We start from the raw sequence: 11,627 nt of genomic DNA, 5'->3' as shown, positions 1-11,627 counted from the left end.
GGGTTGATGATCCGGCGTTGCCGTGAGCTGTGGTGTAGGTTGCAGACGCGGTTCAGATCCTGCATTGCTGTGGCTCTGGCGTGGGCTGGTGGCTGCAGCTCTGATTAGACCCCTAGCCTGGGAACCTCCATGTGCCGCGGGAGCGGCCCAAGAAATGGCAAAAAGACAAAAAAAAAAAAAAAAAAAAAAAAAAAAAAAAAAAAAATTAAAGAGTCTAAAGTGTGGAAAAAAAGGCACTAAGGCTGCCCTACAGAAAAGATAAAATGCAGTCCTAGAGCTTTTGTTAGTTGAGAGCATTTAAGGAACCATCGAAACCACCCTGTAACTGAGGAGATGGTGTAGCAGACCAACAACTGCTAGAAGAGAACCGAGAACGAGACCCTCAAGCAGAAACCAGCGAAGCAGCAGCGGGCAAAGAAGACTGAAAATCTCCGAGGAGGGGCATCGCGGGACCCAAGAGTACGGGGAGCACAGCAACCAATGACGAAGGCCAAGAATGATCTGCTGCGGTGACGGTTAAGCAACAAATGCTGTGCACCTACTATGCGCTGTACTGCCTTGTAATTATGACGTGCTTGCCAAACCCAGACACAGTGCTCGGCGTCCACCACATCATCCGAGTCAAAGGCCGCTGGTGACCAGGTCTGAGTGGAGCCTAGGAGGCCCGTGGCCTAGGCGGCCTGAAGGCGTGAAAGGAACTTACCCGACCGCGCACCTCCAGGCGTTGGCGGACCCACGGCCCTTGCGACCGGCCAGCCCAGGCGTCTGAGGCCTGCAAGTCCCCGACGTGCACCAGTCCAGGCCGCGAGGCCTGTCCCCTGCCTCCCTGACTAGCCTGCCCAGAGCGGGCCGAAACCGCGTGGCCCCAACGTGTACCGGGCGTCTGGTGTCACTGCGGGCAACTCCCGCGAGAAGGGCACGGGAGGAGGCGGTTGCCAGGCAACGGGGAGGCTGCTCCCAGAAGGCAGTGGGCCTGCGGAGTCAGGTGGAGGCAAGAAGAGCGCGTCGTGAGCCTATCCGACTGCATCACCACCTTGCAGACCAGGGAAATCCAATTCCTTGGTAATATAACCACAGTTTCCAATTATGTCCTAGTATAAGGAGAATAGATTCTTAGCAAACTTATGCAAATAACTATATTGCCGGGAAGAGAAAAATGTTCACTAAGAGTTTTTGAATTTTGGGCAGATAAGGTATATATATAAAATATATATTATTTTTGCATATTCTTTCCTATTACGGTTTATTATGGGATATAGAATATATAGTTTATTGTTACAGTACAATTTTTCAGTGTTGCAAAAATCATGTTAACTAATAAACCCAAATATCTTTTGTCTCTGTAGAATTTAAGAAGCCCAAACTAAATAAACTTATGGTCAGCAATTAATGTTTCAGTATTTTATTTTATTTGGAAATGATCTAGATAATCATTGAATATCATTTAATTGAGAATAGCTTTAAGGTTTCAAGTTGTCAAAAAGATTTTTGAAACTATTTTGAAGTAGACATTATAAAACACAATTATTGAAAAGTTCGTTTATAACTTTTTTCATTTTTATCTATTTGTCTCTTGTTCTTAACAATTTTGAAATAGCAATTCAGTTTTAGAATTCGCTTAATTGCTTATAAATTTCATAGACAAAGTTAGCCATTTTAAATTATTATTATTATTATTATTTGTCTTTTTGCTTTTTCTAGGGCTACTCCTACGGCATATGGAGGTTCCCAGGCTAGGGGTCGAATCGGAGCTGTAGCTGCCAGCCTACACCACAGCCACAGCAACGAGGGATCCAAGCTGCATCTGTGACATACACCACACCTCACAGCAATACCGGATCCTTAACCCACTGAGCAAGGCCAGGGATCAAACACACAACCTCATGGTTCCTAGTAGGATTCGTTAACCACTGAGCCACGATGGGAACTCCTAAATTATTTTTCCTACTGACAAATTAGGTATGTACCAAAAATATCACAAAAGCAAAGATCCTTAAAAGTTAAATATAAATTTTTAAATTGCCGTGCTTGACCCATCATTTTATTTGTATTGTTAATTGTGTTCTTAGGTTGGATTTATAGTTTTATAATCTCATATATCTTGTAGAGATAACATAAACTTGTCTGACTTATTATAAACCTAGGTGGGAAAAAAATTGTATGTCTGCATTGTATTTAATGCTGACAATTCCAAAGATGTACCTGTTTTTGTTTTGCCACAACAATTTTGAGGCTGACTTTTTTTACCAAAGATTTATCCCAGATCATGTGGACTTAAAAAATTTGGGGGGGGGGTTAGTTTCTATACCTCTCATTTATCTCTAAGCCCATTCAAATAGAAATCCTTTGATGGATTTTAGAACTAATTTGTAATACCATCCAAAGGCAGAAAAATATCACCTATACATAATATATGCATAGACATACACACAACATACAGACAAATGAAGAGATCTTTAGCTTTCATTTTATTTATTTATTTATTTATTTATGGCCGTACTTGTGGCATATGGAAGTTCCCGTCAGGGACTGAATTTATTTATTTATTTATTTTTTTGTCTTTTTTGCTATTTCTTTGGGCCGCTCCCGCAGCATATGGAGGTTCCCAGGCTAGGGGTCGAATTGGAGCTGGAGCCACCGGCCTATGCCAGAGCCACAGCAACTCGGGATCCAAGCCGCGTCTGCAACCTACACCACAGCTCACGGCAACGCCGTATCCTTAACCCACTGAGCAAGGGCAGGGATCGAACGCGCAACCTCATGGTTCCTAGTCGGATTCATTAACCACTGCGCCACGATGGGAACTCCAGGGACTGAATTTGAGCCACAGCTGTGACCTATGCCACATCTGCAGCAATACCTGATCCTTATTAACCCACTGTACCAGACTAGGGATCGAACCTGCACCACTGCAGAGACAATGCTATACCCCCAACCTCCTGTGCCAGAGCAGAAACTTCATATGCCTTTCATTTAAAAATTTTATCCATGAGTCAGTAAACTTAGTAATACAAACTCACTGGTTTATACTCAGTTTATATTTTTCCCCAAATTGTGTTTCTGGCAAATGGACAGGTTGAGTTTACCTACTCAATATGAGGGCTAATTCTTTTTACCAATATTTGTGGAGCAGTTTTCTAAGATTCTCATTTACCCTGATAGGTACACAGCATTTATGGAGGCTGAGAACCACGTCTAATGACTGTCTGGATGTCGCTGAAGCTCATGAGTGGATAAAATACTCAGCCTCTGCAATTAGCCTTTTTCCTTTTCAGGTAGCTGCTTTTGGGGGACCTCTCATCTCTTGACAGCAGGGGCCTAAAGTTCAAGTGGCTGAGGGCTGGGGTAGAAAAAGGTCTGGCAGAGTTGGACCAAGGATGGAGGAGGCAGTGGCTTAAGTGGGGTCAAAGCAATGGTAAGGAAGCGATTGTCAAGGGGCCAGCATGGGGAGAACTCAAGTCTCCTAAAGAACCCAATGAAAGGAGTTCCTGTTGTGATGCAGCTGGTTAAGGATCTGTGGCTGTAGAGTAGGCTGGCAGTTGCAGTTCAGATTTGATCCCTAGCCTGGGAACATTTATATGCCTCAGGTGTACCCCCCAAAACAAATCCAATGAAGTTACAATTATCCTCAGCAGAATCGTGTCAACAAGGAGGAAGACAGGTTTGACGAATCACATAGTTGGCAGAGGATCGAGAAGGGGCTTTCAGTTGACAGATATTCCCAGGGAGGAGCAGGACAAACAGAACAAGAGAGGCCTTAAAGAATGGCTCCTATCAGGATCTGACTATTACCGTTCACTTAGGCCAACTTCTCCCTACAGTGTTCTTAAAAAAGAAAATTCAACTCTCTTTTTCTTTTTACAGCCACACCTGTGGCATATGGAAATTGCCAGGCTCGGGGCTGAATCAGAGCTGCGGCTGCCGGCCTACACTACAGCCATGGCAACACGGGGTCTGAACTTCATCTGTGACCTCTGCTATAGCTTGCAGCAATGCCGGATCCTTAACCCACTGAGCGAGGCCAGGGAGCAAACCCGCATCCTCAGGAACTTATGTCAGGGTTCCAACCCAGTGAGCCGCAATAAGAAGTCCAAAATTCAACTATCTTATTATCAGCTGAGATCAACAACAAATATTCCTGGAAGTGTTGAATCTGCCCCCCTCCCACCTCTCTTCTGTTTTTACAGACCAAAAGCAAGGCCTCTGGTGGTCTAGAGGTAAGGATGCACTGCTTTCATCACTGTGGCCCAGATGTAATTCCTGATCTGGGAATCGAGATTCCCACGTCAAGTTGCTGCATGCCACAAGTCAAACCTCCCACCCCAAACCAACAACAAACAAAACAGAAACACCCCAAAGGCATATCTATGCCCACTGACTCAAAACTGAAACGAGTTAAGACTTTTATGACGTTACAGTGGACACGAGAGGGCTCCCCAAAGAGGGTGCAAAGATGCATGCAGTCCTCCCAGGATCCGGAGCCACTCCCAAAGGGAGCTAAGAGAAAGGACTCATTGTTTTCCTCAGACAGCTGGGAACAACTGGTAGGACGTTGGCTCCAGCGGGGTGCAGCCTACATTTCCACGCAGCCATATTCTCAGGGCTCCCACCCGATAGTTGGCCCCTGAACAGGCAAGAACTGATTGTCACACTTTGGCAGGAGGAAAGCCACGCCAAGCTCCCAAGAACACAAATCGAGACCAATAGGAAAGCAAGATCAATAACCAGTGGGCCCCCCAAATCAAATTTGACCAGTGTCACAATCCAAAGAATTCCTTATGGCAAAATGTTTTCCTTCTAGTAATCTGAATCTGAAAAGGAAGCAACAGGGAGATGTTTCTTTCTTTTCCTCTGTCAACTGGGCCCTACAGATAGAGTTCTGGGAAAGCTGCCTTTACTAAGAACTCTTACCTTTTGGCGGTTTTGGTCAGTTTTCCCAGGATCCTATCTGCAGGTTCCAGAGCAAGTGAGGGATCCCAGCCATGCCTGTGCGGCTGCCAGAAACGATAAGAAAGGGAAAAGGTCACTTCCCTTTACCCTTCCAACTTCTCAGCTGGGCCCTTGTAACAAAAGAGCGACAAACACGAAAACACAAATTCATCTGAAATACGTTTCAGTACCTGGAAGCCTTTATAAAGGGAATGAAGACCTAATGAGGCAGTCACACCTGAGTGCTGCCATCCAAGTCACAGCTGCAGCAACGCTGGATCCTTTCACCCACTGTGTCCGGCAGTGAATCTGCGTCCTGGGGCTTGGAGAGACACCGTCTATCCCGTTTGCACCAAAGTGGGAACTCTGAGGAAGCTTTTCTCTAACCCCTCCTTACAGGCTCTCAGAAACGCTCTGTCCCATTCCTTTACTGCACTTCCTCTAGTTGTAGTTAGATGCGTGTTATTGTGATTTCTGATTATCCTATTTGTCTCCCTCCATAGCCTGTAAAGCTCCAGAAGGGCAGGCCCATGTCTATTTTTTGCTCTCCACGGTGTTCCCAGGCCTGGTGGAGTAGATGCTCGACAAGGAATAATGACTGTGAATGCAACTTCTGAGGACAGGGACCAGAAAGGCTCCACTGGAAATTTCAGAGCCTGCACAATGAACAGCGTTAAGGCGGCAGTGTACAAAGAGAGTTCATTTATCCACTCCCAGATGGCTAAACGTACGTGAGATCACGTGTTAGAGGCTGAGGGTCACCATGGTGAGTGAGATTCAACCTCATGGCTTTAAGTCATGACGGCACGGTGTAATAGCACGCTTCCCTTACATGCCATGGCTTAGATTGCATCCAGGCTACCCTCCCACTTGCCCGTTCCAACCTTTTGTTATTGTCACTCTGGCAGGGCCGTCCCTCGGCCCCAAACAAGTTTGGCTTCTGTCTGGAAAACCCCCTTTTGTTGTGGCATGGCAGCCATAAAACATTCTGGTGGCCTGATCTCACAACTGCCTGTAAGAAATACTCTGCTGGCCAGAGTGACCAGCTACTCAGGCTGCCCTCCTAGAACTGGCGCCTGGCTGCAGAGCCCTGGGAAGACCCCTGGGGGGGGGGTGTACCACAGCCTCTGGGAGGTCTGGGCAAGGTCATGTACAGGTAGGGGGAGAAGGCACTTCAAAGCCTGGGGTCTCTGTTTGCCCCAGGCAGTTCCTCTGGCTGGCTTTCTGGACCTTTTAGCTTCACACTTAAGCTCCAGCTGTGACACAGGAACCATCCGTTCCATCAGTGGGACTGCAATGGAGCAGCTCACCTTTACACCCTGCTGCAGAGCAGAAAAACCCGGCCATAAGCCAGTGTTCGCATTTTTGTATTTATATCCAGATCATCTTCCCCACTGGGCACTTCACCATGATTTTCCTTCTGTTTCCCTGATTCTTTGGCCTCTTTTGTTACAGACTCTAGCAATTATTTGCTTCATTCTCTCTGTACTTGATGAGTCATCTGGGCAATCCTCTGGCTTACCAACCCCAGGCCTTCCCCATCTCTCTCCCTCCCTCGTGGGTCTCCTTGGCTTACTACACTGGTGGCATCAGGTTACACACAATCCTGCCAGGGAACATCGCCATGCAGCCGGCCCCATTCTGTCAGCTCCCTCTGCAAATCCTCTGGTAGCTGTGACTGGCTTGCTCTGAATCCTCTTGTGATTGGCAGCTTCTGGCTCTGAGCAGAATTTGTTCCATGCAATTTTAAGGTGGCAGATTATTTTTACATCTTTAGGGTGGAGAATGGACTATTCATAACTCAAGATCCCAGATTTTTTTTTTTTTAGGGCCATATGGAAGTTCTCAGGCTGGGTGTCGAATTGGAGCTGCAGCTGCCAGCCTACACCATAGCCACAGCAACGCCAGATCTGAGCCACATCTTCAACCTATGTTGTAGCGCACGGCAATGCCAGATTCTTTAACCCACTGAATGACGCCAGGGATTGTACCCGCATCTTCATGGATATTAGTCGGATCCTTAACCCGCTGAGCCACAATGGGAACTCTGAGATCCCAGATTATATGCAGAGACCTGTCCTTCTGGATAAATTCTACTAGTATATTGGACACTTAGCCACTGTCTGATTTTTCCCAAGGAAAAAAAGAACGTACAGAGGAAAGAAAAGGTCTATGGGGTGCTTTAAAGTATCAAAGGAAATGTGAAAACTTGTACACTTTGGAAAATGTCCTATTTTTAAGACCTATTCCCAGGAGGCAGAGCTAAGTGGATTCAGTGAACCCCAGACTTCAAAACCACTTTGGTTGGTCAGTTATCACTGCTAGTCTCCATTGCCAGGTTGAAATATTTATTGAAAAATTGAAAACACAGATGCAATGTATTATACAAAGGAAAGTCTTAATACCATAATAAAAGTACTGTTGGAAGGAAACAAAGCCAGTGGCTACCTGCCCTGGGAAGGTAGGCACTCAGTGAAAAATGAAACCCATTTATAGGAACTATTCTAATGGCAAATTGGGGGAAAAGGTTAAAAACAGAAGAAAAACAAACCCGATCCCATCCCTGCAAACCTAAAAGTGGAAGTTTGTTGTAAGTTTGAGACACCTGTGTCATCACCAAGATTTATCTGAACCCCCTCGGTTTGTCCCTATGAGTAGTTATCAGCTTAATTTAGGGCCTTCAAACCTGAGGTAGTTGAGGGGCACCTGAAAGACATGTCTGGAAATCACCTACTCTCAGAATCGGACCCAACGATGTTTGACCAATTGTTTCGCGTTGCGTTGCTTTGGCTCCTGGGGCGAGAGGCTGAGTTTTCACTGTATTTGGTCTGGACCTGGGAGACTAGAGCAGCAGAGAGCTGGCCCAGTTCGCTGTGTGGATGGCTGGCAGGCCCGAGGTGGTGGTTTTCTACGTGACAGGCAGTGTGGTCTCTGAAGGACCAAGGATGGCAGAGAGGGCCAAGCCGGACTGGGTGCGAGGCCAATGCTAGGACGGAAGGCTTTCGTTGGCGGGATTTCCAGAGATTTGGAGAGGTGATAGAAGGTAGCAAGAACTTTGCCAGTTAATAACAACCAGGGCTAAGTGGAGCCAGGAGACCCTGCTAGACTAGGAAGCTGGCCGGACAGCTCCTTGGTAAGAGGCTGAAGCGAATCACCCAGACTGAATGCCATGCACTCAACCCCCTATGGTACCTGGTGTAAACCCTGCCGTCTGACCAAGAAAGGATGCTCCGAACATTTGGGTCTTCCAGCCACTGGGTTAAGGGCTCAAATTCAGGTGGGATCCTAGGGGTCCTGATATAGGCAGCAGGATCACCAAGAGTCTAAATTAGAGTCTCATTTAAACTCCTTGCTCAGATATACATAACCCCATAGAGGCAGGTCTTCCTATTTTGTGTCCCCTTACTCTATATATATATATATACTCATATCCTACTCTAGAGGTTATCAGACTCTGTATGACACAATAAAAATAATGGATACGGCTGTATTTCGACCTCTCGTCAACCCCAAGCCATCATTTTGTTGTCCTGCCTTGCTATGTACAACTCACTGGCACTGACCCATGAGACTGCACTCACCAGTGATGTGCAGTGACTAATTTCAAAGGCTGTGAGGTTCATTTTTGGCCTTGGGATGTGATTCTGGTTTTAATCAAGAAGGTATTTCACACCCAGGATAACACTCATTTTCAGAAGAGCCGAGGTGGAACATGTTGCTTGTGGCTGGAGAATGGATGAGCTTCTACATGATTCTGGCAGTTAATTATACTAATTCTGACAACTGTTTCCTTGAGTGAGACTGAATCAGCCTATGCTCCTGTGGAAGTGCCTTCTTAATCATTTTATTACTCCAAGTAAGCCAGGGAAGGTTTTTCAAAATACCGTGGTTTCTTTGTACAGGGAGTGTTCACTCTGAACTGGTCCGACAGAGTAGATTCCACCCCCCAGTAATTTGGGAGCACAGAGGTCTGAATGGCTGAGATTCTGGAAGTGAGGACCAGCCACCTTTAGAAATGTTTACCCACGCCGAGAGCAAGCCAACTGGCTTAATCGGCACAACAGGGCCAGGATGCTACTACAAGCTATCCCTCTGAACCGTGGATGCAAAAACGCTGAGCACAAACAAGTATTAAACATTAAGACCGGTCAGTTTCTATCCCTGTCGTCTCTCTGGCCCAGTATGGAGATCACACTCGGAGTCTCGTAATCTGAACTAATGGAGCAGATTGGGGGGCGGGGTGTTCCTTAGAAAATGCACAGAGAGGGAGTTGGGGGGTGGATTTAGGAAGGAGGGGGAATTGTGATTCACAGTGATCAAACAGGAGTCTCACGACCTGTCACGTAGCAACCCTCAGCCATGTTCCTTGGGGACAGGTCCTGGGAAGTGCTAGTCTGCTACTACCTAGGAGCTGCTACAGATAAGGAAGGAAGACGTTGTGTGTCCAAGATCGGAAGGGCACTTAAATGCTGGGTCCGCCTGGAGGTGAGGACGGGCTGGCCGGCTGCCTGTCTCCAGACACTGTCCCTGCCTCCTCTGTCCTCATCCTGTCCACAGGGCATCGAGGGCCCGGGACGTGCAGCTGGAAGAGGGCAGAGCCAGTGGTCCCCCTCTCTCGTTCTCCCTGACTCGGATGCTCTGTCTGAGGAACGTTCTGGCTTCGAGATCCACACTGGTAAACAGATCGGGATGGCATCTTGGCCTCGTTTCCGATTCTTGAAGACGGATGTACTCGGGCAGCGACGCAAGGCTTGCCAGAGCAGCACCTGAAATCCCGATTGCTCCAAGCGTCTCTTTGTCGGCTGCTGCTGAATGGAGGTTAGTAATAAATATTCAAGGTACCAAACCAAGCCCAGGGTTCTCTCCTGCCGGGAGCAAGTCTGCCTGATCTTCTGGGTCTGTGGATTAGGTAGGACGTGGGACTCTCTTCTTCGGATTCAAGAAGATGCCAAGACGGGCATTTGGAGAAAGGACTTGGAAACCTGTCACGTGCTCCTCTTAGGGCCCTGCCTGGGTCTGAAGGGAGTGCCAACTTGACGTGGCATGGAAGAGTCCTTCTGGAGGAAGAGGCATGGCTACTCTCACCAGCTCCATTCCAGCAGGTGGCACGCTTCTGCAGCCAGGGTCACAGGGTCACAGGTGGTCTCCTGAAGACCTGGGCTGCACGCGCCCTTCCTCTTCCTCTCTGCAGCCCCTCACTTGTGAAGGGGAGCAGAGGCTTTCAGCTGGGCTCCAGCGTTAGGAAGGAAAGGCACTCGCTCTCCTTCTGCCTTTGGAGGAGAGCTGTGGCCCGCCCGACCCCGGGGAGTGGCCTCGGTGGACCCACACTCGCTCAGCAGGATGCTCAGCGTGGGGGCCGACGGGGAGCACCACGGCGAAGCCTGGGCAGCACCATCGCTGTGCACTGCTGTGGTCAGGGGCCCCTGACAGCTCAGGGCTTCAGGGGTGTTCCCCTGGGAGAGTTGGCTATACGAGTGAAATGCGGAAAAAAAAACAAAAAAACAAAAACCAACCAACCAACCAAAAAAAAAAACACCACCAACCAACCACCATAAGAAGCAGTGGGAATCCATGGAACTGCCAAAAGAGGGGGAGCACTGCCTTGACATTCTCAGCCAGGACACTCCTGCCGTTCTTCCACCTCTGCGCAGACTCAGGGTCATGTCCTGGTTTGGAATCCACCAGCCCTCCAATGCTCACAAGTTTGTGCAAATGATGAAACGGAAAAGACTGAGAAGGAAGCAAAAGAAAATGCAATGAGATCTTCCCTTGTAGCTCAACAGCAGGAACAAGCCCCTCCGACAAGGACACCAATTGTTTGGGGGTAAAACACCCGGCAGGATGGAGAGGGAGGTCCTCTCTGTCTGGGTGGCCCTGGTCCCCCTCCTCTCGGGGGCCAGGTGGAGTGGGGGAGTCAAAGAACATGGATCTCGGGCTCGCACACAGCGGATGTCCCTGGGCAGGGGGTCTTTGGATGGTCAGGCAGGTCCTGGGCACCAGGTGGGATGGGGAGAATGGTGTGGACTTCCGGGGTCTGGTCCATGCCTGGGGGATCGCTCCCTCTCTCTCTCTCACACACACACACACACACACAGATGGGCAACAAGGATTTACACTCTGACGTGTGCGGCGTCGCCGTGGCTCTATTCTTTCTCTGTGACTGCTTCTTGCAGCGTAGGTGGTGATGCTTCTGTTCCTAAAAGACAACAGTCACTTAGGTTTCATAGTGGTTTCGTTTTATGCATTCATCTAACTAACAAAAACAGGAGCTCCCATTGTGGCTCAGCAGGTGAAGAACCGGAGATAGTGTCCATGAAGATGTAGGTTTGATCCCTGGCCTTGCTCAGTGGGTTAAGGACCTGGTGTTGCCACAGGCTGTGGCGTACATCACAGGTGCAGCTGGGATCCGGTGTTGCTGTGGCTGTGGTATAGGCCGGCAGCTGCAGCTCTGCCTTTGGCCCCGAGCCCAGGACTTCCATGTGCTGTAGGCATGACTATAACCAAACTAAACCAAACCAGCCTCTGAATGGGCTTGAAAATACATTCTAATCATAATCATCTATTTCCAGGGCCAGTGTCCATGAATGACTAGGAGGCATCTGTGGTGGGTTCCCAGAGTCAGTGAGCCCAGCGAGAATCACAGTCTGGATTGAGATCAAGTTGGCCACTTTGAATGTGCAGGGAAGCAGTCCCTGGAG

The 11,627-nt window shown here is 48.2% G+C and overlaps 1 protein-coding gene across 1 annotated transcript in view; it reads right to left on the bottom strand.

Moving 5' to 3' along the window:
* The window catches only part of HIP1 (huntingtin interacting protein 1), a 161,957-nt gene continuing 157,586 nt past the window's right edge, over positions 7,257-11,627 (bottom strand). Inside the window, 2 exon segments of the mRNA XM_021086314.1 lie at positions 7,257-10,659; positions 11,044-11,125. Of these exon segments, the coding sequence (XP_020941973.1) occupies positions 11,073-11,125 (53 nt within the window). The 3' untranslated portion in view covers positions 7,257-10,659; positions 11,044-11,072.

Source organism: Sus scrofa, chromosome 3 (genome assembly GCF_000003025.6).
Source record: "Sus scrofa isolate TJ Tabasco breed Duroc chromosome 3, Sscrofa11.1, whole genome shotgun sequence".
Taxonomy (NCBI): domain Eukaryota; kingdom Metazoa; phylum Chordata; class Mammalia; order Artiodactyla; family Suidae; genus Sus; species Sus scrofa.
Note: the sequence above shows the minus strand (reverse complement) of the source record. Positions and strands in the feature narration are given on the sequence as shown.